At 32.7% G+C, this 24,380-nt stretch overlaps 1 protein-coding gene across 18 annotated transcripts in view; it reads left to right on the top strand.

Moving 5' to 3' along the window:
- The window catches only part of sdk1b (sidekick cell adhesion molecule 1b), a 456,411-nt gene that overhangs the window by 393,775 nt on the left and 38,256 nt on the right, over positions 1 to 24,380 (top strand). For all 18 annotated transcript variants that reach the window (NM_001443429.1, NM_001443430.1, NM_001443427.1 and 15 more), the window contains 3 exons: positions 394 to 492; positions 11,572 to 11,766; positions 13,673 to 13,874. In NM_001443429.1, the coding sequence (NP_001430358.1) occupies positions 394 to 492; positions 11,572 to 11,766; positions 13,673 to 13,874 (496 nt within the window). The remainder of the gene's footprint in view (positions 1 to 393; positions 493 to 11,571; positions 11,767 to 13,672; positions 13,875 to 24,380) is intronic.

The raw sequence follows: 24,380 nt of genomic DNA, 5'->3' as shown, positions 1-24,380 counted from the left end.
GACTGTGGAGTCTTGCCAGCGGAATGACAAATGCCCTCTTTCTGTCATTTTTCTTAATCGGCTCAATGGAGCAACATTCGTATACGGAAATGTAGAAGGAAACCAGATACTCACACACACTCACATACACACAAAACTAGTGGATTACCAGCGCTGTTGGCCTAGTGTCCACTGGCAGAGTTAAATGTGTTTGATGAGGGATTTACCAAACACTAATATTTATATTTATGGATTTAAGGAATTAGAAGTTTACATTGTGTGCGTGTGTGAAGAGATTAAAATGTCGTATTTATCGCAACCGAGATAAAAGCTTGTCCTCACAAGCAGATGTTTGAAGTGTGTATGAATGTAATCGGGTTTAAACGGCGTGTTTTTTCCCTCTTTTCTCTGCAGTTCCTGGTCCACCTGTCAGGCTAATGTTTCCAGAAGTGCGTCTCTCGTCTGTCAGGGTCGTCTGGCAACCTCCGTCTGAGCCCAACGGCATCATTATGGGTACCAGAAAAATAAATGCTATTCCACCAGTCACATACACTTTTACCCTTAGTGACAGGAGAGAAGATGTGTCATTGACATATGCTAGGTTAGATATAGAAGGATAATTATAGACACTGGACACTACATGTGAAACATAGATTTAATAAAAGTTCTACAGCTGTTACATTTACTATAGTGTTTTAGTGATAAATATTGAATTTATCTTTATAAATTAATAATTTTGCATTATTAAAAATGTTTTGCAATTTAAAAATTTTTAAACTGAAAATTGAAGCAATTTTTTTAAACATTTAATAATATAACTTAGATGAATAATAATAATAATCTGAAGTATTTTATGGCAAATCTGAGCAATAATAAAAATAACATAAAATAAAAATATTTTTATATAAATAATTTAATTATTTACCTAAAATTATACTTAATTTTTTTATTAATTACAAATGTTCTGTTAAATTGTGTTTCATAAATAAACTATACTTAAATAAAAATACTAATAAATATGAAGTCATATATTTTATGGCAAATCTGAGCAATAATCAAAATACCATAAACAAAAACTATTTTTAGATATAAATAATTTACTTATTTACCAAAAATTATATTTAATATATTTTTTTTATTACAAATACTCTGTTATTGTTTTTACGTTTCTTAGATAAATATTATTATAATCTGAAATCATATTTATGGCAAATCTGAGCAATAATCAAAATACCATAAACCAGAATTTTAATTTCAAATATTCTGTTATTGTTATTATTGTAAATATGAATAACTGCATTATAACCATTTTATTTTATTCATAAATATATTCATAATTTTCACAGAAAAAAATCAGACAAACTTTTAATTTAATTTATTGATGATTATTAATATAATATTTTTTGGAATGATAGTTAGTAGTAATAATATTAATTATATACTCAGAAAGATAAATTATACTCAATTTGGAGGTATTTTAATATTATTATTATTTGAATTGATATTTGATTTATTAGTATTATTTGACTTATGCTTATTTGATTATTTATTACAGCCATTTTAGTGTTATTATTATTTTTTTTTATTGAGTAACTATTGTAGTGATATTTTAAATTTGGTACAATTTTTACGTTTCATTAGCCCCAAAAAACATAAATACTGTGTATACAGTAAAATATTAGTAATAATAATACTAATAATAGTAACAGCAGAGTCAATAAAGCATGTTTAGGAAAAAAATAAATGCACTTCATAAATTAAATTGATACATTTTTATGGAATATTTATGATGGATAATTAATGTATTTGTGTGTGAATGTATGGTTGTTATTATTATTATTAATAATAATAATAATAATAATAATAATAAACTATTATTTATTTATGTATTTATTTATTTATTCTATTTTTTTTCTATCGTTGTAAACCTTGCAAGAATGTTTTTGTGCAGTTAGATTGCAGCGTTTAAACCTTAAAGAAGGTCTGTTTGTTCACTTTTAACCCCAGGCCATTTGAAATTGTATTATAGCCAGGACATTGTGTGTATGGCATTGGAGTCTGTGTGTGTGTGTGTTATGAGATTTTCTGTATTGGGATTTCAAGCGTGTATTGAGATTAAACCGCCTCAATTTTGCCGTTATCAAGATTACAGGCTATACAGACGCAGACGCGCCAGCTATAGATGACTGGATTATGGACACTTAACCACCCGTGATGGATCATATAATCCCTTAATAGTGATAGAAATGTGAAGCCTCTTTGCCTCGGATGATCTCTTGCCTTCTGTCTCTTTCCACACACACACACACACTGTTCTCTGCTGATTGGATCAATGGTTCCCAGTAGGACGAGCGAAATAAACCAAAGATCTTCAATCAGAGCCGAGCTGTCAGTGTTCCAGCGCTCATTTCATCCTCTCAGATCTTTGGCATATATTTCATACGTGAGGATATGCAGATAATGTGACGTTCACAAGAGGTGCTTCATCCGCCACTGTTGATTTTTCCTCAATTACTGCGAATGTCTGACTGTACGCTCTGATGAACTGCGGTGTTCAAAAATTGACCTTGTTGGAGTTTTAGAGACCAGATTCTTGGTCATTATATCAGATTGTTTCGTTTTAAATTGAAGTTTAAAGGTCTCATGAAATTAAAACAAAGTTGTATAGGTTGTTTTCAATTCTGGTGATTTGTAAAATTTAGATGGAGGGCAGGATGTAAAAAACATGAATGGTAAACAGAAGAAAGTTTATATTTCAAAGGAGATATAAATAGAAAATAACCACATATGTTGAGCATGATCCTAATATTATGAAGAGAGCCGAATTTGCTACTGAACTATAATATATTTGCCTGTCATCGAGGCGGTACATACTGTGTACTTACATTACATAAAAAATACTATAATGTTTGGAAGCATAATTACTAAAATTAAACTGTTGTAATAATTATGGTGGCTTGTGAAGGCCAACATACTCATATACTACGTAAACGTTTTCTTCTTCTTCTTAGACTATTTTAAGAACGCATCTTCTCCTAGACCGTTCATACTACAACCACCAAACTAACTCCAAACCTCCAAACTATACTGAATTAAGTTGCTATGTCTTTTCCAACTGATCCCACATACGGTTTTCCGAAAACTGATCCAGAAAATTTGTAAGTCCCCTTGACTTAACATTGGACCAACTTTGTGGCCTCATAACTTTGCGCCAGACTGTCACACAGACTTAATTTTAAACTCATTTAACTCACTAATGACCTTTCAACTTACTTGCCACACCCTAGCAACCACTTGCGGCACCCTGGACATACTAACAACATACCAAATCATACTAACAATATACTAATCCATATTAGAAACAACCCTGTTCCTAGAGAGCCACCTTCCTGCAGATTTCAGTTGCTACCCATATCAAACATACCTGAACCAATTCATTAGGACCTGAACACCACGTGATAATTACAGGCAGGTGTGTTTGATATGAGTTGCAACTAAAATCTGCAGGAAGGTGGCTCTCCAGGAACCGGGTTGGCCATCCCTGAACTAACCATAAGAAATTTTGCAAGTAGAGTCAACTTACACTAACCCTAACCTCAACCTAACAGTCTGCCTATAATCTAATGAGAATTATTTGTCATGTAGATGCAATGTAACTTAAATTCAACAAACAGACCACCGAAATAAAGTGTGACCGCATTTTTTTTATGTGAAATTCACAAATGCTTACATTACTAAACATTATAATCAGTTACAATTATTTTAACATTGTAGCTGAACCTCTCTTTATTAAAAATGTTGCCTTTTCAGCCATTAGCTGGATCTTACACAGACAAGCCGCACCAATATAAACTCTCTCTATGCTCGCTTTGAATAATTATACCACTCAATTGTGTATGCGCATTAGATGCAATCACTCACAGTCCTATAACTGTGTCAGACGACTATCCCCAAACTATGAGATCTAGTAGAGGGTTATTTCACCAGCTCCCCAGAAAGAAAATTCTCAGTTCGTTCATTCTTGTGTTGTTTTTGAGCATCACACACACATTTGAATTTCTGTGTTTACTACAGTGTTTAATCTGACAACATATAAAGCCACTGTTTATCCTCAGAAGACTTGAATTTGGATTAGACCGCTCAGTTGATTGTTTCCCATGCCTTTGTGACCTTTTTCAGATAGGGAAGTGGACTTTCATCTGTGTTTGGAAGATTAATACGAATCTTATATTGTAGGTTTGTAATGACATGAGGGTGAGGGCATGACATTTTTCACTAAATGCATAGAAATAAATCTTGAATAGAAACATATATTATATTATATTATATTATATTATATTATATTATATTATATTATATTATATTATATTATATTATTTTATATCATGTTATGTTGTATTATATTATATTATATTATATTATATTATATTATATTATATTATATTATATTATATTATATTATATTAATTATATTATTTTATATCATGTTATTATATTATATTATATTATATTATATTATATTATATTATATTATATTATATTATTTTGTGTTATGTTATATTATATTATATTAAATTATATTATATTATATTATGTTATATTATATTATATTATATTATATTATATTATATTATATTATATTATATTATATTATATTGTATTGTATTGTATTGTATTATATTGTATTGTATTATATTATATTATATTATATTATATTATATTATATTATATTGTTTTATATTGTATTATATTATATTATGTTGTATTGCATTATATTATATTATATTATATTATATTATATTATATTATATTATATTATATTATATTATATTATATTATATTATATTATTTTATATTATATTATATTATATTATATTATTTTATATTATATTATATTATATTATATTATATTATATTATATTATATTATTCTGTATTATATTATATTATATTATATTATATTATATTATATTATATTATATTATATTATATTATATTGTATTATATTGTATTGTATTATATTATATTACATTATATTAAATTATATTGTTTTATATTACATTATATTATATTATATTATATTATATTATATTATATTATATTATATTATATTATATTATATTATATTATATTATATTATATTATAACACCGCTGTCTATATAGATTACTGTAGTTTTATTGTGGTAGTGGTTGTGGTTTAGCCCCTAAATGGGTTTGAGTAGTAATGTATTGAAAGAGTAGAGTCTGTTGGTGAATATTGATTGGTGGATTGACATCTCTCTGGTGTCTCTTTTTACTCTAGCATTTAATATCTCTCTCTTTCTCTCAATATCTCTATGTCAGGATCACTTTCTCATTATGATTGTCTTTATTCATCTCTCAAACACTCGCATTGATTTATAAATGCACTTATAGACGAAGTGTGCAATTTTAATGTCAATTGCATCACCGAACGAAGTGGCAAATTTAATTAGTAGTTTCCCAAATGTCATCCCTTCTGCCATTGGTTGGATAAACAGATTTTACCTAATGGCAATGATTTGAACTGGTCTCGATGCAAATCATTTGCATTTGAGAAATCATCAATATTTAGCCATATTAAATAATTAGTTCGGCTTAATGTACTGTCGATATTTACTTCTGTCAAGCCCGTTTTACTTAAGATAATATATAGAGGAGAGTCTTAGGAACTGCTTTGATGGTGTTTTGTGTCTTTTTTGCAACTTGAAAGCCACAATACATTATAATTGCATTGATAATATGCATTGTTGCTTTCTGTTGTTCCCCAGAAAGCAACTCACAAAGGTTTGGAGTGATATGAGGATGAGTAAAAGATGAACTAATCCTTTAAGCTGGAGAGTAGAAAGTATTTTAACATTTAAAAATTAAACGCACACCTTTTATCTCTTTGTTGCTTTTATAAAAAAAAAATAATAATAAAAACAGATACTGCTTAAGCAGTGGCTTTGTATGAAACACTGTGCATTAATGTGCATTAATGGCAACTTTCATTGGATTGCAGTACTTCAGGTCCTAAAAGATATAAAGAGTTGATAAACATACACTGTAAAAAAGGCTGTTGGGGCAACATTAAGGAATTAAATTAACTTATTAGTTTTTACTGATTTAGTTGTTTTGAACATGAAACAATTAAGTTGTCCCTCAAAAAACTCAATAGTTGTTGTTTCAGCTCATTTTAAATAAGTAGTGTGAACAAATAGCAAACTGTGTATATTGAAGAGTCTAAAGTACAATTGTACAGTCTACAACAGTGGTAGGGAACCTATGGCTCAGGAGCCACATGTGGCTCTTTGACCAAAAATATGTGGCCATCCAGCTGTCTCCCTTTAATAATATTTTACAGTTTAAAAAAAATCAGTTCCAATTAAAAATACAATTACAATTCCATTTTTAATGTATTTTTATACATATTTTTTATAGTAAAGTGAACAACAACTCAGTTAACAATAAAAGAACGTTTCGACCAATGTGTGTGTGTGGTGCTGTGGATAAACTTGAATTGCGGTAAAAAGCAAACAACTAACGTTTGTATGGTAACCTTGCGCACATAAATTTACACAACATTCATCAGTGGTGAAAAATTCTCAAATTTTTCTTGTCTTCATTCTCGGACTTGCTCAACATGTGATGCTTCATTAATATTATTATTATTATTATTATTATTATTAATTTTTTTTATTATTATTATTTTTTGTCCATGGGTAAAAATAAAGATTTTGTTTAAACATGTATTATTTATAGTACTAATACTCAAATGGCTCTTTTTTAAAAAATGCATTTGTTAAAAAAAAAATCAGAAATGGCTCTTTGGTTAAAAAAGTTTCCCGACCCCTGTCTACAACCTGAGTGTGTTTATCAATGTAGCATTTTTATATAATATCTCTTTTCTGAAATCAGAGCCATTTGTATTAATATTATTATACTTTCTTTTTTTTATTTTATTTTTATTACAAATTTGACCTCTTCCCAACAGGGAAAACCACCAACAATCATAAATGCATGATTATATGGTCTCATGGTTTTGCAATCAAAAATGTGGATATAATGGAAGTCAATGGGGCAAAAACAGCCATGAACAGTAAATTAAATTTGAACAGTGCACATGGTTAAACAGAGCAGTTTCCTATGGAGGTTTTATTTGTTTAATTTATTTTCAACTAACCCAATCCAGGGTAAAGCAGTGGTGCAGTAGGTAGTGCTGTCGCCTCACAGCAAGAAGGTCGCTGGTTCGAATCTCTGCTCAGTTGGTGTTTCTGTGTGGAGTTTGCATGTTCTCCCTGCGTTCGCGCGGGGTTCCTCCGGGTGCTGTGGTTTCCCCCTTCCGTGAAAAGACATGCAGTACAGGTGAATTGGGTAGGCTAAATTGTCCGTAGTGTATGAGTGTGTGTGTGTGTGTGTGGATGTTTCCCAGAGATGGGTTGCAGCTGGCAGGGCATCCGCTGTGTAAAAACTTGCTGGACAAGTTGGTGGTTCATTTCCCTGTGGCGACCCCTGATAAATAAAGGGACTAAGCCAACAAGAAAATGAATAAATGACCCAATCCAATTTTCAACTAATGAAAATTTTGTCAGTGAAGCCTCCTCTGGTTAAATGATGAATGGTGCAAAAAGTGTGTGCTTTTACTGCGAACGCACAGTTTTCATGCTTCTTCCATGTAAGTTCTATGGAAAGTTTGCATGGGGCTTAAATCATTCCAAATGTAATCTAGCACAAAGTGCGCTCAATAATACATTTAGTTGATTTTAGCAAGTACAATGCTAACAACTTAACAGAATAATAGTTTGAAGTGAAATATCGCCCAAATATCGTAAATTATTTGTTATTTTAATTTATAGTGCAAAAACGGTCATACATTTCCAGTACTATTTACTTTTTTAATGGACTGTTTTCTTTATAGGTGGCACGATGGCTCAGTGGTTAACACTGTCGCCTCACACCAAAAAGTTTGCAAGTTCGAGTTCCGGATAGGCCAGTTAGCATTTCTGTATGGAGTTTGCATGTTCTCCTCATGTTCACGTGGGGTGCGGTGCTCCAGTTTCCCCCACATAAGTGAATGTGACAGTGTATAAGGGTGTTTCTCAGTACCGGGTTGAGGCTGGAAGAGCATCGGGCTGTGTAAAAACATTTGCTTAAATAGTTAGTGGTTCCTTTAGTTGTGGCGATCTCTAAAGTAGAGACAAAAGTGAAGGAAAATTAGGAAAATTAATGATTTTCTATATTATTTCTTACACAATATATTGTTTCAAACTACTAAAATGTCAATAGAAGTCAGTTTGTCAGAACGCACAGTTGAATTTTCAACATCAGTAGTCTACAGAGCAGAGATCAAGGTCCCATAGTGGGAAAAATAATGGGAAAAACAGTGACTCACGAAATATGGAACACGGTAATTAATTTTTTTTTACAGAATAGATCAGGGGTGTCAAACTCATTTCCTGGAGGGCTGAATCCCTGCACAGTTTAGTTCCAACCCTGCTCCAACACACTTACCTGTAGGTTTCAAACAAGCCTGAAGGACTCAATTAGTTTGATCAGGTGTGTTTAATTAGGGTTGGAACTAAACTGTGCAGAAATTCAGCCCTCCAGGAATTGAGTTTGACACCCCTGATCTATTCTGTAAAAAAAATGTAATTACCGTGTTCCATATTTCGTGAGTCACTGTTTTTCCCATTATTTTTTTTTAGATAGATAGATAGATAGATAGATAGATAGATAGATGGATGGATGGATGGATGGATGGATGGATGGATGGATGGATGGATGGATGGATTAGATAGAGAGACAGACAGACAGTCAGACAGACAGACAGACAGACAGACAGACAGACAGACAGATAGATTGATTGATTGATTGATTGATTGATTGATTGATTGATTGATTGATTGATTGATATGATATGATATGATATGATATGATATGATATGATATGATATGAGTATACCTCAAGGTGGAATTAGACTGGTATGAAAGTGTCACAGTGGTATTTATGGTGGCACCATGGATCTTTGTGTAATGGTCTCTCCTTCTCAGCTAGCATTGAGTGTCTGCTATAATGTGTCCTGTGGTTAGGGATCAGTGATTGCTGTGGTAACAGGGCGCACAAATAAAATGTGCCTGACCGAGGGGGCGACGATCTGACCAATTACACGCCTTACTGCTCTCACCACAGCAACCCAGACATTAAAAAATGAGTACCGAACCACCTGGCACGGGTCACAGCTCTACCATGATAGATGAGGGAAAATACAAAGCCTGACCAGTTGATTGTTGGCCGTTTTTTTTGTCCTTTTGCCTCCTCCTCTCCATTTTCAGGGCAAAAGCTGCTCTCGGAAAAAAAGGAAAAGAAAAAAAAGTGCGAGTTGATTTGTGCCTCTAGCGTAATGCAAAAAAAAAAAAAGAGAGAGAAAGAAAGGAAAAACCATCAAAAGAGAGAGCTCAGGAACAAGCGGGAAAAGCAGAGGATTTTGCATAGGCCCCTCTGGGCTTTTTGGGTTAGCGATGGCCTCTTAATAAAGGAGATCTTAGCGAGCTGTGCGTTCAGAGAGAGAGAGAGAGGAGAAGAAGAGAGAAACGGAGAGAAAGGGTGAATAAGAATCTGAGGAGACAAGGCGACGAGGAAAAAAAACATTGAATTAAACCCATGCTCAGCTCTGTAGTGCTGTGCTAATCCTCCAAACGGCACATGCTAACACCACACGTCCCATGTGACAAAGATAAAAAAGCTTCCAGTTCATTCTCTAGATTCCCTCATTTAGATACTTAACTCTCTCTCGATCTCTCCACCACCTCATGTCAGACACCCTTCCAGATTTTACGAGAGTTTACAGGTTAGAGCCTGGAAATCTTTGGTAGGACACTTTGGTCTTAGCATCCGCATTAAAATGAAACGAGGCATGTCTGCAGTTAGATGAGGACTATTAAACCTGATGAAGGAAAGCTGCTGTTTCAAACTCGCATAATGACCTGACGTATTTAACTGAAATGTGACGCCTCATATGTTTAGTCCATTGTAATGATACACACCTGGCGAAGTGTATGAAGTGAGTGAATTGAACTGTATGACTTGTCTATGCCTGAAGGGTGACACTAATCTTTTGTAATTTTGAAAGTGTTATAAGATGTTCGCCATCAAGCTCTGGAAAAGAAAATAAATAACTTTTTGGCCTAAAAGTAGTCCGGATGGTTGCATATATTACGTCTTCAGATGCTATATAATGGCCTTTTTATGAAGAATAGGTTGAAAGTTAAAATACTTTATAATAATCTACATACAGTATTCAACATCTGAAGTGAATCAAAGTTGTCTTAAATCTATTGATCAACATCCATTTCAAGAGTTCACACTTAGATATTGCTTGACAGCTGTAAGCAGGTTTGGCATGCTGTCCCGGGAGAGAACCCTAAGCTCGGAGATAGTTGAGTCCAGGGCTCCCGCCAGGTCCATAGAGCATGTGAGGGGAGTACGAGATCAGGGGGTTCTCGAGAGCTCCCCTTTTTTGTAAAGGAGAAAAGGAGGAGAAAGGGGTGGATGGGGGGTTTCTTCAGAAAACGAAGATAAGGGAGTAATATCTAGCTAGGCTACTTATAGTGAGTTAGGATAGATTTGATTGGCTAACTAATGAGTGTAGATTGGTGGCCAGCTGCAGTCAATTATATCACGTGCTCCTCTCGAAATTAGTTTAAAAACTTCACATAATATTTTTTTGGTCCACTTCAGATGTTTACTACTGTATATACAGTGTATAAAAAATGGTTATTTTACTTTTTTTCAGCAGCAGGAGTGCTGGAACAAAAAATGTAATATAACAGCCATTAAATTACAGACATTTACAGTAAAATAACACACGTGAAATAACAGAAATTTACCGGAAATGTATTAATAAGGAAATTGTTCTAATTTAGCGCCCATTATTTTATAGTCAGTTTCTGTATTTTAATGGCTGTTATTTTATATGATTAGTAATCATATCCAAAATAAAAGTTTTGACATAAGATATATGTGTGTTTTATATATTTATAATGTATATGTGATACATAAACTATACAAAACGTTTTTTTCACATAGATATTTAAATGGATATATAATTTGTATCATCTGCATAAATATTTTATATCTAAGTATATACATTTTCTCAAATAAATCCATGCATGTGTGTAAATAAATATTTATATACTGTATACAGCAGGAAAAAATAAGTATTGAACACATCACCACTTTTCTTAGAAAGCATATTTCTAATGGTGCTATTGACTTGAAATTATCACCGGATGTTGGTAAACAATGTTCTATAAACAAATTTAATTAGTTTACAAATGAAGTTATGTGTAGTAAAATGAAATGACGCAGGGAAAAAGTATTGAACACATGAAGAAAGGGAGGTCCAGAAAGGCATTGAAAGCTTAGACAGCACCTGAAATCTCTCAGTAGTTCTCCAGCAACCCTCTGTCTTTCTTCAGTGTAAATAAATATCAGCTGCTTCAGTCCAACATCTACATTATCAGGATGATGAAGATGAAACCAGGGTGGACAAAAACAATGCACTCCAGCTGTTTTGACTTTTGTTTCTGCAGGTTATCAGATTTCTTACCGTCTTGATATCAACGACCCCAACAAGTTCACCACGGTTGAGGTGGGCTCCAACGCCCGGCAGTTCACAGTCACGGGTCTGATGCCAGAGTCTGCGTATGTGTTCCAGATCACGGCGCGCACTTTACAGGGCTGGGGGCCCGCAGACGAGGCCATCGTCATCACCACTGAGAAAAGAGGTACGTTTAAGTCAGGGCTGTCCAAACTCGGTCCTGGAGGGCTGGTGTCCTGCATAGTTTAGCTCCAACTCTCTTCAACACACCTCCCTGGATGTTTCTAGCTTACCCAGAAAGAGCTAGATTAGCTGGTTCAGGTGTGTTTAAATGGGGTTGGTCCAGGACCGAGGTTTGAGTCATTACTTCACTTCCAGAATCGAAACGAAATACTGATCATTTACTCGCCCTTTATCATCCAAGTTGTTAATTTCTTCGTAGTTTCCTCCATATAGTGAACCTCAGTGATGCTCAGTGGTTTGAACTTCTGAATTGCAGTTTCAAAGAGCTCTAAGGCCGCATTTACACTGCACTGTTCAAGTGACTCAATTCCGATTTTTTTCTCCCATGTGGCAGAGATCGGATTTGGCCCATGTACGTGTAAGCAGGAACAAATCACATGGATTTCGATTTACTCAAATCAGATTCAGGCCTTGTTTCCCTTAAAAAAATCGGATACGGTCACAAAATCAGAATTGACCATCAAGAACTGCAGTGTATATGCAGCCTAAATGAGCCCAAGTCTTACTTGGCGAAATGATTGATCATTTTATTTAAAAATGTATGTATATGTACTTTTTAAGCAACGTTTTGTGGCTCTCTAATGGACATCATGTTGATATAAAAGCAAGATGTTATCATCTCAAGAGAGAGATTACAAGTTGCTTTAGATTTTCAATATTTAGGGTTTTATTTAGACTCCTGTCATGGTTTTAAACAACATAATAAACAGTATGCAAAAAGGTAAAAATTAATGTTTAATTTTACCTAGATAAGAAATTATTTATCAAATGAGGCTTCAAAAAAAAAAATGAGGCTTTCATTCTATAATTCTTTCTCCTATCAAAGTCTGATAAGTTAGCCTAATACTTTAAAAACTCTTGAATTATTATACAACTAGCACCTAATTGTTTTACCTAATTATAAGTTTTTAGATTGTCTACAGAACAAACCACTGTTATACAAAGGCTTGCCTAATTGCCCTAACTTGCCTAATTAACCAAGTTAAGCGTTTAAACGCCACTTTAAGCTGAATACTAGTCAGTCCCTCCAGGATTTCACAGGACCTTCTTCTTTCTGATTTTTATGGCCTAAAATAACAAATTTTGTAGCAATATTTGCAGCCTTATTTTTTTTGTTGTTGTTGTTGTTGATTTGCTGTAAAAATACACTACAGACAAAATTCTTTATCATTTCTATTTTTCATTACTCTTAGACCCAGACATTGGGTTTTGTCAATTTTAAAACAACACTTATTTTCAATATGTAACCTAGTACCAATTAAACTCATAAACATAATAATGATAAAGCAAATAAAAAGGAATAAAGTAAATTTAAAGTGCCCACAAGTGTATTTTACAACTATCTTCTTTTAATAGCTTGTAGCTATCTGTCAAGTTTAGAGCATGCCAACAATGCATGAACATAATGAATTGTACTGTATTAACTGCATGTCAACAATACATCCCGAAAAATAATCCAACCAAATGAATATGCGCCATTTCAGAAAAAATGTGAGATCCGCAAAATTTTGCAGGTTTGCTTGATTTTGCGATACATTCAACGATCACAAAATCGGGACTGACTAGTATCTTGAAAAATGTCTAGTAAAATACTATGTACTGTCATCAAGCAAAGATAAAATAAATCAGTTATTAAAACTATTATGTTTACAAATGTGTTGAAAAAGTCTTCTCTCCGTTAAACAGAAATTGGGGAAAAAATATACAGGGGTGCTTATAATTCAGGAGGGCTAATAATTCCGACTAAATGTACGTGGCCCTTCCAAGCTGACTGTGTTAAAACCCGAGCTCAAACAAAGTCTCCCCCACATCCATTTGCCCATCAGTGTCTCATTACACCTGTCCCACAGAGCGTCCTCAGGCTCCGCGCCGGCTCACCGTGCCTCAGAAAGGGGTGGAGTCTTACAAGCTGCGACTTCATTGGATGGCAGGCGGAGACGGCTCTTCCCCAGTGCGCTACTTCACCCTGCAGACGCTGGAGCTGCCGGACGGAGACTGGAAGACCCACACATCCTCCATCCCTCATAATAACTCCTCCTGGGAGGTGGATAGGTAACACGTCGCACATTTCTCACTCTGATTAGTCATAACTGCCTGCGCCGGCGCTACAAGAACATACACTATTTATAGCAGATTTTGCTACAGCTCTGACGGATGGTAAAATATACAGGATTGGGTTACGCTTGAGGTCATTGTAAGCATGGTTTTGGAGCAAGCAAATTTGTAGGTTGTAATTTAGAGTCTTTTAAAGCCAGTGCACACCGCACCAAATGATGATGAGAAATGTGGATTATCATCAGATTATAGTGATGTTAATGTTTCTGACATTCTCTGAAACGAAAAATATGATTCAGCGTGTTTAATCTGGCAAAACAAGCTCCTGCAAACACCAAGAGACATTGACAGGAGTAACAAACTGACTTGACTAAGCCTGACGGCAACACTGTTGTCATGTGTTGGTCCAGTGTGAATTGACTTTTATATTAAACAGCAACAAAAAAAAGAAACTGTAGCATTTTAAAAGGTTTACTAATAATGTTTATAATCTTTTGTCTTATATTTGTTTTTGTTTTGTTTACAGGATATCACAATTTTTATACATAAATCATTTTATGCATTCATTGGTTATAGTGCCATTGTTTTGTTTTGTTTTGTTTTGTTTTGTTTTGTTTTTTGTTTTGTTTTGTTTTGATGTTTCAATTCATTTTGTTTTTTGCTTTGTTTTGTTTTTTGTGTAGTTTTTTTGTTTTGTTTTGATTTGTTTTTTGTTCTGTTTTGATTTGTTTTGTTTGATTTATTTGTTTTGTTTAATTTATTATTTTTTGTTGTTGTTTTTCATTCAATGTTTTTTGTTTTGTTTTGTTTAGTTTTCTGTTTTGTTTTGTTTTTTTTCATTTTGTTTAGTTTTTTGCTTTGTTTTGGTTTTTGTTTCGATGATTTGTTTTGTATTGTTTTTGTTTTTTTTTTAATTATTTTTTGTTTTGTTCGAGAGTAAAGTGTTAACATCTTTTTTTTAAAATATTTTTGTTTAGTTTTTAATGTTTTTTATATTTTTTAGACATGTATTATGGAAGTTATTTTATTATATAAAATAAATATTAAATATTTTTTACTTATTATATTATATTATATTATATTTTTGTATTATATTATATTATATTATATTATATTATATTATATTATATTATATTATATTGTAATTTTACTTAATTATTATTATTTTACTTTATTATAATTTTTTTTAAGTCACATGCTTTTTTTATTATTGTTTTAAAGATTGTTATGCCTTTTTATTACCCATGTAACAGAGTTGCCCGGAAAGTAGAGGCAGACACAATTTTTTATTATTACTGAAATGACAAATAATACAAAAAATAAATGTTCCATGCAAATGTTTGTTTAACTTAGTAAACACACAACAAATGAAAATTTTATTTAATTATTTTATAATTGATGCTGAATATATCATTCAGGATGGAGAGTTTATATTTCCAAGACAAAATGTCTCTAAATACATGAACAAACTTGATTTTTTGGAGATATGTTGATGTAATTTGTGTTATTCACAACTCTTTCACTGAAGTTTTTGAAAAAGAGTACACGGTTATTGTTGGAGATGCGAAATGTACCGGCAATTCAAGAATCACCCACATATTACTAATACCATCACTGTAGACCCACATTATTACTACTATTGTATAAGAGACACTGGGTTAAAATGAAACGACCTCAATTAGCCTGAATCAAACAAAGCTCTTCAAGCTCAAAAGAATGAAATTGCACAAAACATGTAGGACACTTTATACTATAGATATGCAGTGACACTGATGAGACATCATTAAGGATAAAAAAGCGAGTGAAATCGACAGAGAGAAAGAGAGAGACTGCTGTAATCATAATCAGACTGACCATCAGGTGGCCTGATGTCTAATCACACATCCATTCAGCATCCAACCCGCTTCACTAACCTGTTTCCAGCGCACCACTGCTGCCTCATATTCTTTCATATTTCTCCTGAACAGCCACACAGCCAGACATGAGGTCACCGAGGTCCAGAACTCTATACATTTTTCATGTTCAAAAATAAAATGTGACGTTCTGTGATTGAAAAACTATTTAAAATCGTGTTGCTGACTCACAGCAGCTGACTGAACAAGATCGTAAAGGCACACTGTAAAGAAATGTAGGCTTCTACACAATACATTCATAGGGCTCTATTTTGACATTCCATGCGCATATTGCAAAACGCAGGGGGCAAACGCTTTAGGGTGTGTCAGAACTCATTTTTGCTAATTTACGGACAGGAAAATCTGCTTTGCGCCGTGGTGCATGGTCTAAAAGGGTTGAGTTTATTTTCTTAATGAGTCATAGGTGTGTTTTGAGAATAAACCAATTAGAGTCTCATTTCCCATTCCCTTTAAGAGCCAGCTGTGTCACGCCATAAGCGCATTCGCTATTTACAGGACGCAAAGTAAGTCTGTCTGGAAAAACTGAGCATTTCACTAGCAAACAGTTAACAGTTTTTTAACAGAAAACTGTTAAACAGAGCATCTACTGCATGAGAATGAGAGATAATGGATCACTTTCACTTTCGCTCTTGGATAGGAAAACCTTTACGCACAGACATCAATTAGTCTATAAATAATTAATTGCGTTTGTTAAGCGCAAATATTTGTTTTAAAACTATTTCTAAATTCAGTTCTATTTTCCAGCAAACCAATAAATGAACAATAATAACGAAGTGTGCTCAAAAACCTGAGTTATATCCTAAAACACATGCTGTGCCCCGTATGGTCTAAAACCTGCAGATGGGCAAATCTAAGCTTGTTTTTATTAAAACAAATATAAATATGCATATAATAAATAATACTGCTAATAATAATAACATCATACAAAAGCAAATTGTTATGAATGAACTGAAAAAGCCTCCCGAGATGAAGACATAAAAGCAGGGATTTTTCATATTTATGTTGGCTAGAAAATATTTTTTTGTAATATTTTAATCCTTTATATTTATATCCTATATCTATTCTTATTATATCCTTTATATAACCTTAATATTAAATTTTTTTTCATATGTAAAGATATTTGCCTATTGCTCTCTTGTGCGTATTAAGCAGTGTGTAAGCGAGGCGCAACTCTGCGCCGGAGTTTAGACCTAGTTTGTTTTGGTCTAATGAAAAATTTATTTTAGTTTCTCAAAATAGCAACGCGCCAGCAGTGCGCCTCAGAACGCCTTCCTTTTTAGACCAGAACGCCTATGGGCGCACATATGAGCGCTAATGCATTTACTATTTAAACAGCATAGCGCAACGCCTCAAAACGACTCTTGCGCCAAGCTGAAACTAGCAAAAGACTATTGTGCCGCGCCTTGCACCACATTGCGCCGGGTGTATGATAGGGCCCATACTGTGCAAACACAAATTCATTAGTTGACTTAATTGTTGTTACTAATTTCAGTTGATTAAACACAAAACAATTAAGTAATCATAGAAATTGTAATTTTTTTTTATCTCATTTTAATTAAGTAGTGGTGTAAAGCCTTTATTGCTAGATCTTGTTGTATAAAATTAAGTCTAGAAAAAGATTAAGCTTAGATACAACTTATAACTCCTTGTGGGTTCTTATTTAGACTGCAACCCTTTTTAGATAGTGTGAATCCCATAATTCTATGAAATTTACAGCCAACGCTCTGATTTGTCAAAGTTTGGCTTATTATTACGTCTTTGGGATTTTTGGGTTAGTGTTAGGGTTTATATTTAGATAAACTCATAGTTTGTTTTTACATGACGTCATTGATGACACGCGAGACTCAGATGGGGGCTAAGAGGTGATTCTTCTACATAGGAATCCCTATCAGAACGTCAAAATTTTCCATTTTATGTTTTTTATAATTGTTTAAATCAGCTAAAATAAGAAAAGCCGAAAAGCTTTTATAGACTTCCAAAAGTTTTTGCTCATAAAGAGGGGAAAAAGTTGTATTTCAAGTATAGATAACGAACAAACAAACATGTAGCTACACACATAAATTATGAAACATCGCTATTCAGTTAACTAACACCACTGACATTCAGTTCACTTCACTATTATGTGCCAAGTGATAAACATAACTAAATGACTCACTTAGTCTAATCCACAGTTACCTCTTCTGTCTTGTTGACTTGAAATCGTTTTGCTTCTGTCTCCCGCTACCCTGGTCCAGAGGCGCAGTTTCATCTTCTCAAGATCTCTTTTGATCAGGCTCATTATCAGATTTACTTGTGGTTTTAAAATATAAAAATATGCTTGACTGTCTCTTTGACGTTTTGAAAATGCAAATATTATTTAGGCAGGCCACTGTGCTACTATTTATTTTCGCTGCTCACTGCACGCGAAACAATATTCACCAACCAGTGAGAGTGACTGTAAACGTAAGAAAGCTGATTGGTCGAAAATATTGTTGTGGCCAATAGTTAAACCTGACTTCTGCTTTAACTTTGGTATGATGATTATCTTTATCCACACAGCTGCGCTCGCTGTTTTTTACTCGCACCCATTCACATTCTCTCTCTCACACACACATGAAAGTATTCTCCACGCAAAAGTTAATGCTGGATAAATTAAAATAAATACTAGAACGCAAAACCCAATATCTGACATTTTTCGGAACAGGGTCCAGCAAGACTTGGCTCAAATAAAGCACTGGTGGAAACCCTTGTAATACGTAGGTTGAGACATGGTTTAAAATATTGGTCACACTTTACAATAAGGTTCATTAGTTAATGTTAATTAATGCATAACCAAACAATGAATAATACATTTACTACTGTATTTGTTCATGTTAGTTAACATTAGTTAATGAAAATACAGTAGTTCATTGTTTGTTCATGTTAACTCATGGTGAATTAACTAATGTTAACTAGCATGGACTTGGTTGTTAATAATGCATTACCAAATGTTCAATTAAGATTAATAAATGCTGTACAAGTGTTGTTCATGATTAGTTCATGTTAGTTAATGCATTAACTAATGCACCTTATTGTAAAGTGTTACCAAAATATTTAGCTGAAGATGCTAAACTCAAACCAGATACCACACGGCATGTCCAAAGCAGAATTTTATTAATAAATGATAGATTCATTTATAAGTTTCATTAATGGGAAATATTGCAGGAAAACATATTAATAAATTAGCATACAAAACTATATACAGCATATGATGAGTTGAATTTTTATTTTTATTAGTGCACAGTTCACACTAAATTTTTGGCTAACGTTTCGCCGCCTGTTCATTCTTTTTATCGTCACCTGTCTGATTCACGCTGTCATCTTCACTCACGTCTCTAAATGTCCGCTTGCATTAAGAGGAAAGATATATTGAGTTAAAAGACTACCTCCCTGTAAGACCAACTTTCTCAACCTGTTTTTGTAATGGAATCATGGGAGCATTTCAGCATTCGCTACCACTCGATTACCCACAACCCACATGCCTGTCCGTTTAATTACCCACATGTACCTTCGTCTGACATTCAGTGACTCATCATAAGCCGACTTCTTACTGCAGAGGAGCCACGGATGATGAATGCGAAGCGGCGTGCATGACATGAAAACTGCATTTGCGTAGACCTTTTAATGCGCTGCAGAGGCAACATAAATGTTAATGTATTTACACCACAATCACACAAACGGCTGTCCAACATTTAGACTGCAATCAAACTACTATTGTGATTTTAATATTCTTGGCTTTTTTTTTTTAATTTATAAATGAACATCTGAGATTTTCATACAAATATTGAATTTAAGGGTTTTTTATGTCAAGATTTGATTTTAATGAAATTAAATAATATTTTAAAAAATTGTTTTTTAATCCTTTATTTTAAAAAATATAAAATATATATATATATATATATATGTATTTACTAAAATAATTTTAAATGAAATTTTTTTATCAATATTATTGTCATAATTAATTTAATTATAATAAAGCAAAATATAGAATCGATTTCATTTGTAGGCCAGGCAAGTTTATTTACATAGCACATTTTATACACAATGGTAATCAAAGTGTTTTACATAACAAGAATAAAAGAAACAAGTATATGAAAATAAAAATAAAAAAGGATAAGAATGATTAAAAATGATTGAAAACAGATTTAAATGTGTTTTTAAGGTTTTATTGGAGTGAAAAAGAAAAGAAAGACATAATAGTGTGATCTGTCGGATGTAGCACAGGTCTTATTCAGTAAAGGCACAGCTAAACAGATGCGTTTTTAGTCTTGATTTAAATGTGCCTAGTGTTGGAGCACATCTGATCAAGCAGTAGCTAAAGGCGGATTCACTCTGCTTGGAACTCTTGGATTTTCTAATTTACTTGATCCGAATAATCTGAGGGATCCCTTAGGTTTATATTCAATGAGCATATCTGTAATTTATTGAGGACCTATGCCAGGGGTGTCCAAACTCGGTCCTGGAGGGCCAGTGTCCTGCATAATTTAGCACCAGCTTTATTCAACACACCTGACAGGTGTGCTGTGCTCTGACTTTCTGGTTCTGGTCAAAATCCTGGTAGCAGCGTTCTGGATGAGCTGCAACTGTCTGGTTTTTTGGTGAAGGCCTGTGAGGAGTCCATTACAGTAATCCACCCTACTGGTGATAAAAGCATGAACAAGTTTCTCTAAGTCCTCACCTGAAACAAAGCATCTAATTCTTGCAAGGTTTTTAAGCTGATAGTTTGCTGATTTACAGTAGTTACTGCTTTGACATGACTACTGAAACGCAGATCTGACTCCAGAATCACACCAAGATTCTTATATAAGTAATTTATGCATAATTGTTTAGGCTACAGTTCAAAAGCTTTGGATTCTTTTAGGAAAGAATTCGTTTATGCATTTTTATTCAGCATTTATTTGATCAATATAGAATATAAAAACATACAAATACAATATAAAAATGCATACACACTCTTCAGAGTCATATTTTCTGTAAGAAATAGTTATGTTATGTTAATTTGTTGCTTAAATATTCAAATAATTAATATAATCAATGTTGTTTTATTCATTTGCTTATGTATTTTTTACCATTTTTTATTTATTTGAATCATTGAAAACGTTCAAAAGTATTTAAATACATCAAATATAAATTTTGTCCTTGATAAACTAAAATATACGTCATATTTATTTAACTTTATTAATGTACAATGTTATATGATCCTTCAATATGATCCCTTTATTTCTCATATAGCTTTACATAAATCCCATGCTTACCAAATGAAAACCATAAAAATACCATCAAATATACCTAGAATCGTTTAATTTTCATTGTAATTTTGTATGTTCATCTTGTCATTTTAGTTAAACATAATTTCCCATCAACTAACAAAAAGGTTGATTACATATTTTAGTATTCCAAACCCCATACAGCAATCCAAGGTATCAATATTGCATTTTTTGCATTGATACAGTGCCTTACTTCCTATATTTCATTTAATTTCTCTCTCTCTCTGTCAAACACACACACACATTCTTCATAATTGCATGAACCGAGTGTTTTGAACCAAGAGGGTGTTTGTGTTCAAATCATCTTGATTCTCAGTGGAGTAAATGCCTCCAGCTATTAAAACAGAAATGCCACTAACAGTCCTCATCTTCAACGCCCTAATTATAAACACACACACACACATAAACACTCAGAACCACACAAGCACCCTCACAGTCCTGATTTTCAAATCCCTAATTGCTCACTTCACACACGTGCACACAAACAGAGACTCAAAGTTTCCTGTGTCTCCTTAAAAAAAATAACTAATAGTCTTAATAGTCATCAGCATTCTTCCCCTGTTGACTGATTGCATTAAGAATTGCACACTTTTGGTAACACTTTAGTTTAAGCAGCAATTATTTTTATTAACTAGTGGCTATTACCTGCCTGATATTGCCAGTTTGTTAATACTTAAAGTACATATTGTGCTTGATCGTATTACTAAACCTACCTATTACATAAACCTAACTAATGTTTCCTTAAAAACTTTTAATTAGCAGCAAATTAGGAGTTTATTGAGGCAAATGTCTTATAGTTAATGGGGTGTTAATAGCAATAATCATACCTTAAAATAGTGACCAATTTTGTTTGTATAACAAAATGTTATATTTTCTTTAAACTTACTAATTAGCATACATTTTTAACATCTGGATGAAGTCATGTTAACTTTTTATGTTATTTTGATGTTTTTTTGATACCATTGAAGGTTTTACAGAGGGAATTTTGAGAGTTTTGATAACTTTATAATTACTGCCAATCTCTGTATTTATGTTTGTTTGTATGTATTATGCATGAACATACAACAGATAAAATAAGTAATGAACAAGTCATGTTTTTTCCTGGGAATAATATTTCTAAAGAAACTGTTGACATGGAATTGTACCAGATTTTTGTAAAAACCCAAACAATACAAACATAAAAATAAAATAAAACAAAACAAAAAATCTTAAAAATGAGTTCTGTGTAATAACAATGAAATGACACAAGGAGAAAGTCCTAAACTACTGAAATGTTCTGTGGGTCTCGTCTATCAAATCTGAACTTTATTTTGTGTTTTCTGTTGGATTAAGGTCAGGTTAATGGCTGGGCCTGAAAGCATTTAAGAGTTTCCTTGGCTAGTTTTGGATCATTGTCTTGCTGAAATGTCCACCTTGGATTCATCTTCATTATTCTGACAATGTAGATGTTGGACTGAAGCAGCTGATATTCATTTACACTGATGAAGGGCAGAGGGTTGCTGAAGATCTACAGAGAGGTTTCAGCTGCTGTCTGGGCTTTCATTGCCTTTCTAAACTCCTCCCCTACCCGCCCTCCCTATTTCAATATCTTTCCTGTGTCATTTCTTTTTATTACACATAACTTCATGTGTAAAGAAATTTGATTTATTTTCTTTGTGTTTACAGATTTCTTTGAGTGTTATCAATATGCGGTGAAAATTTCCAGTCAACTGAACCTTTAGAAATATGTTTTCTGAGAAAAATGATGATGTAAGGTGACTGTATCCCTTAATTAAAAGAAAATGAATATAGATATGAATAAAACTGTACAGTTAAGTCTATGTTCAATGTATGCTGCTGAAATATAGATTTTTTGCTAAGTATGGAGAAAAAAACTAATTTTGAAACATTTTCCTTTAAAAACATGTACATGAAATCTGTATCAATGTGTCAATCGTTCAAAACAATTGTTTTTTGATTGTCTTTTATTCATTAAGGTCCGTGCACACCGGGATGCTTTTCAATCTGGCTTTTTGTCAACGTTTAACGCCGTATGACTAATTAAAGGGCTTTAATGTGATCGTGAAAAACATCAAACATCCAAATGGCATGTGTAAAAGTGTCCTAAAAAAAAAAAAAATGCCTGAAGCTTGTTTTTTGTTTTGCTTCACTGCATCAAAAACTGCTCCACCAAACTAACATAACTGACTAAAAACTAAATCACTAAAAAAAATCTATTAAAATCCGAAAAACTCAGTGTCTCACTTTAAAGTTTGAAAAGCAGTGACAAATCTGGCTACCAATGAACAAACTATAAATGAATAATAATTAAATCTGATAAGCATGTAATACCTAAATTAATCTGTTAAAGGTTGAAACAAGCATGTACACTACCAGTCAAAAGCTTAGGTTCAGTAGGATTTTTAAAATAAGCTCACCAAGGCTGCATTTATTCCATCAAAAATTCAATACAAAAAATAACTGTTCAAAAGTAGTTTATAATTAAATTTAATAATTTATTCCAGTGATTTTAAAAATGAATTTTCAGCTTCATTACTCCAGTCTTCAGAGTCACATGATCCTTCAGAAAAAAATATTATTGTTATTACTATTGTTGTTGTTGTCTATTGTTGTTGTTGTTGCTGTTGTTGTTGTTATTTATGGTCATAGTAATAAAAGCAATAATGACTGGACTAATAATTTCATTTGAAAATACATACAATAAGTAATAAATAAATATTTATTAAATAAGTATTTAACAATTTAACTTTTTTACATTTAATAAATGCTGGTTTGATGAGCAGAATAATTTTCTTAAAAAAAAAAAAAAGCATTAAAAAAGGCCCCAAACTTTTGACTGGTAGTGTACATGACATCTTTATTACTTTGTGAAAATAGTTTAACAAAAGTGTATTTTGATTTTTTTCAGTTTTCCACTCCGGCTTTTTACAAACGTTCAACATCTTGTGACTGATCAAAGGGTACCAATAAGAACGCGCACAAAAAGACGGTATAAAAGTTTCATGTAAATTAATTAATTTAAACAAATAAAAAATATCAAAAAACGCCTGAAGCTATTTTTTTGTTATGGCTGCTGCAGCAAAAACTGCTCCACTGACAAAATCGGACAACATTTTTTATTTTAAATCTAAAAAGCCCTATGTCTCAACTTAAAGTTTGAAAAGCAAACAAATCTGTCATTATAACAAACAAATCATAAATGAATAATAATTCATTCTGATAAGCATGTAATACCTAAGTGTCTTTGAAAAAGTTCAAGACACTCTGAGTTGACCAGACCATGTACACAACAACATTTGACTGTA

The sequence above is a fragment of the Danio rerio genome, chromosome 1 (assembly GCF_052040795.2).
Source record: "Danio rerio strain M-AB ecotype USA chromosome 1, GRCz13ab, whole genome shotgun sequence".
Classification (NCBI taxonomy): domain Eukaryota; kingdom Metazoa; phylum Chordata; class Actinopteri; order Cypriniformes; family Danionidae; genus Danio; species Danio rerio.
This window is presented reverse-complemented; position numbering and strand designations above follow the sequence as displayed.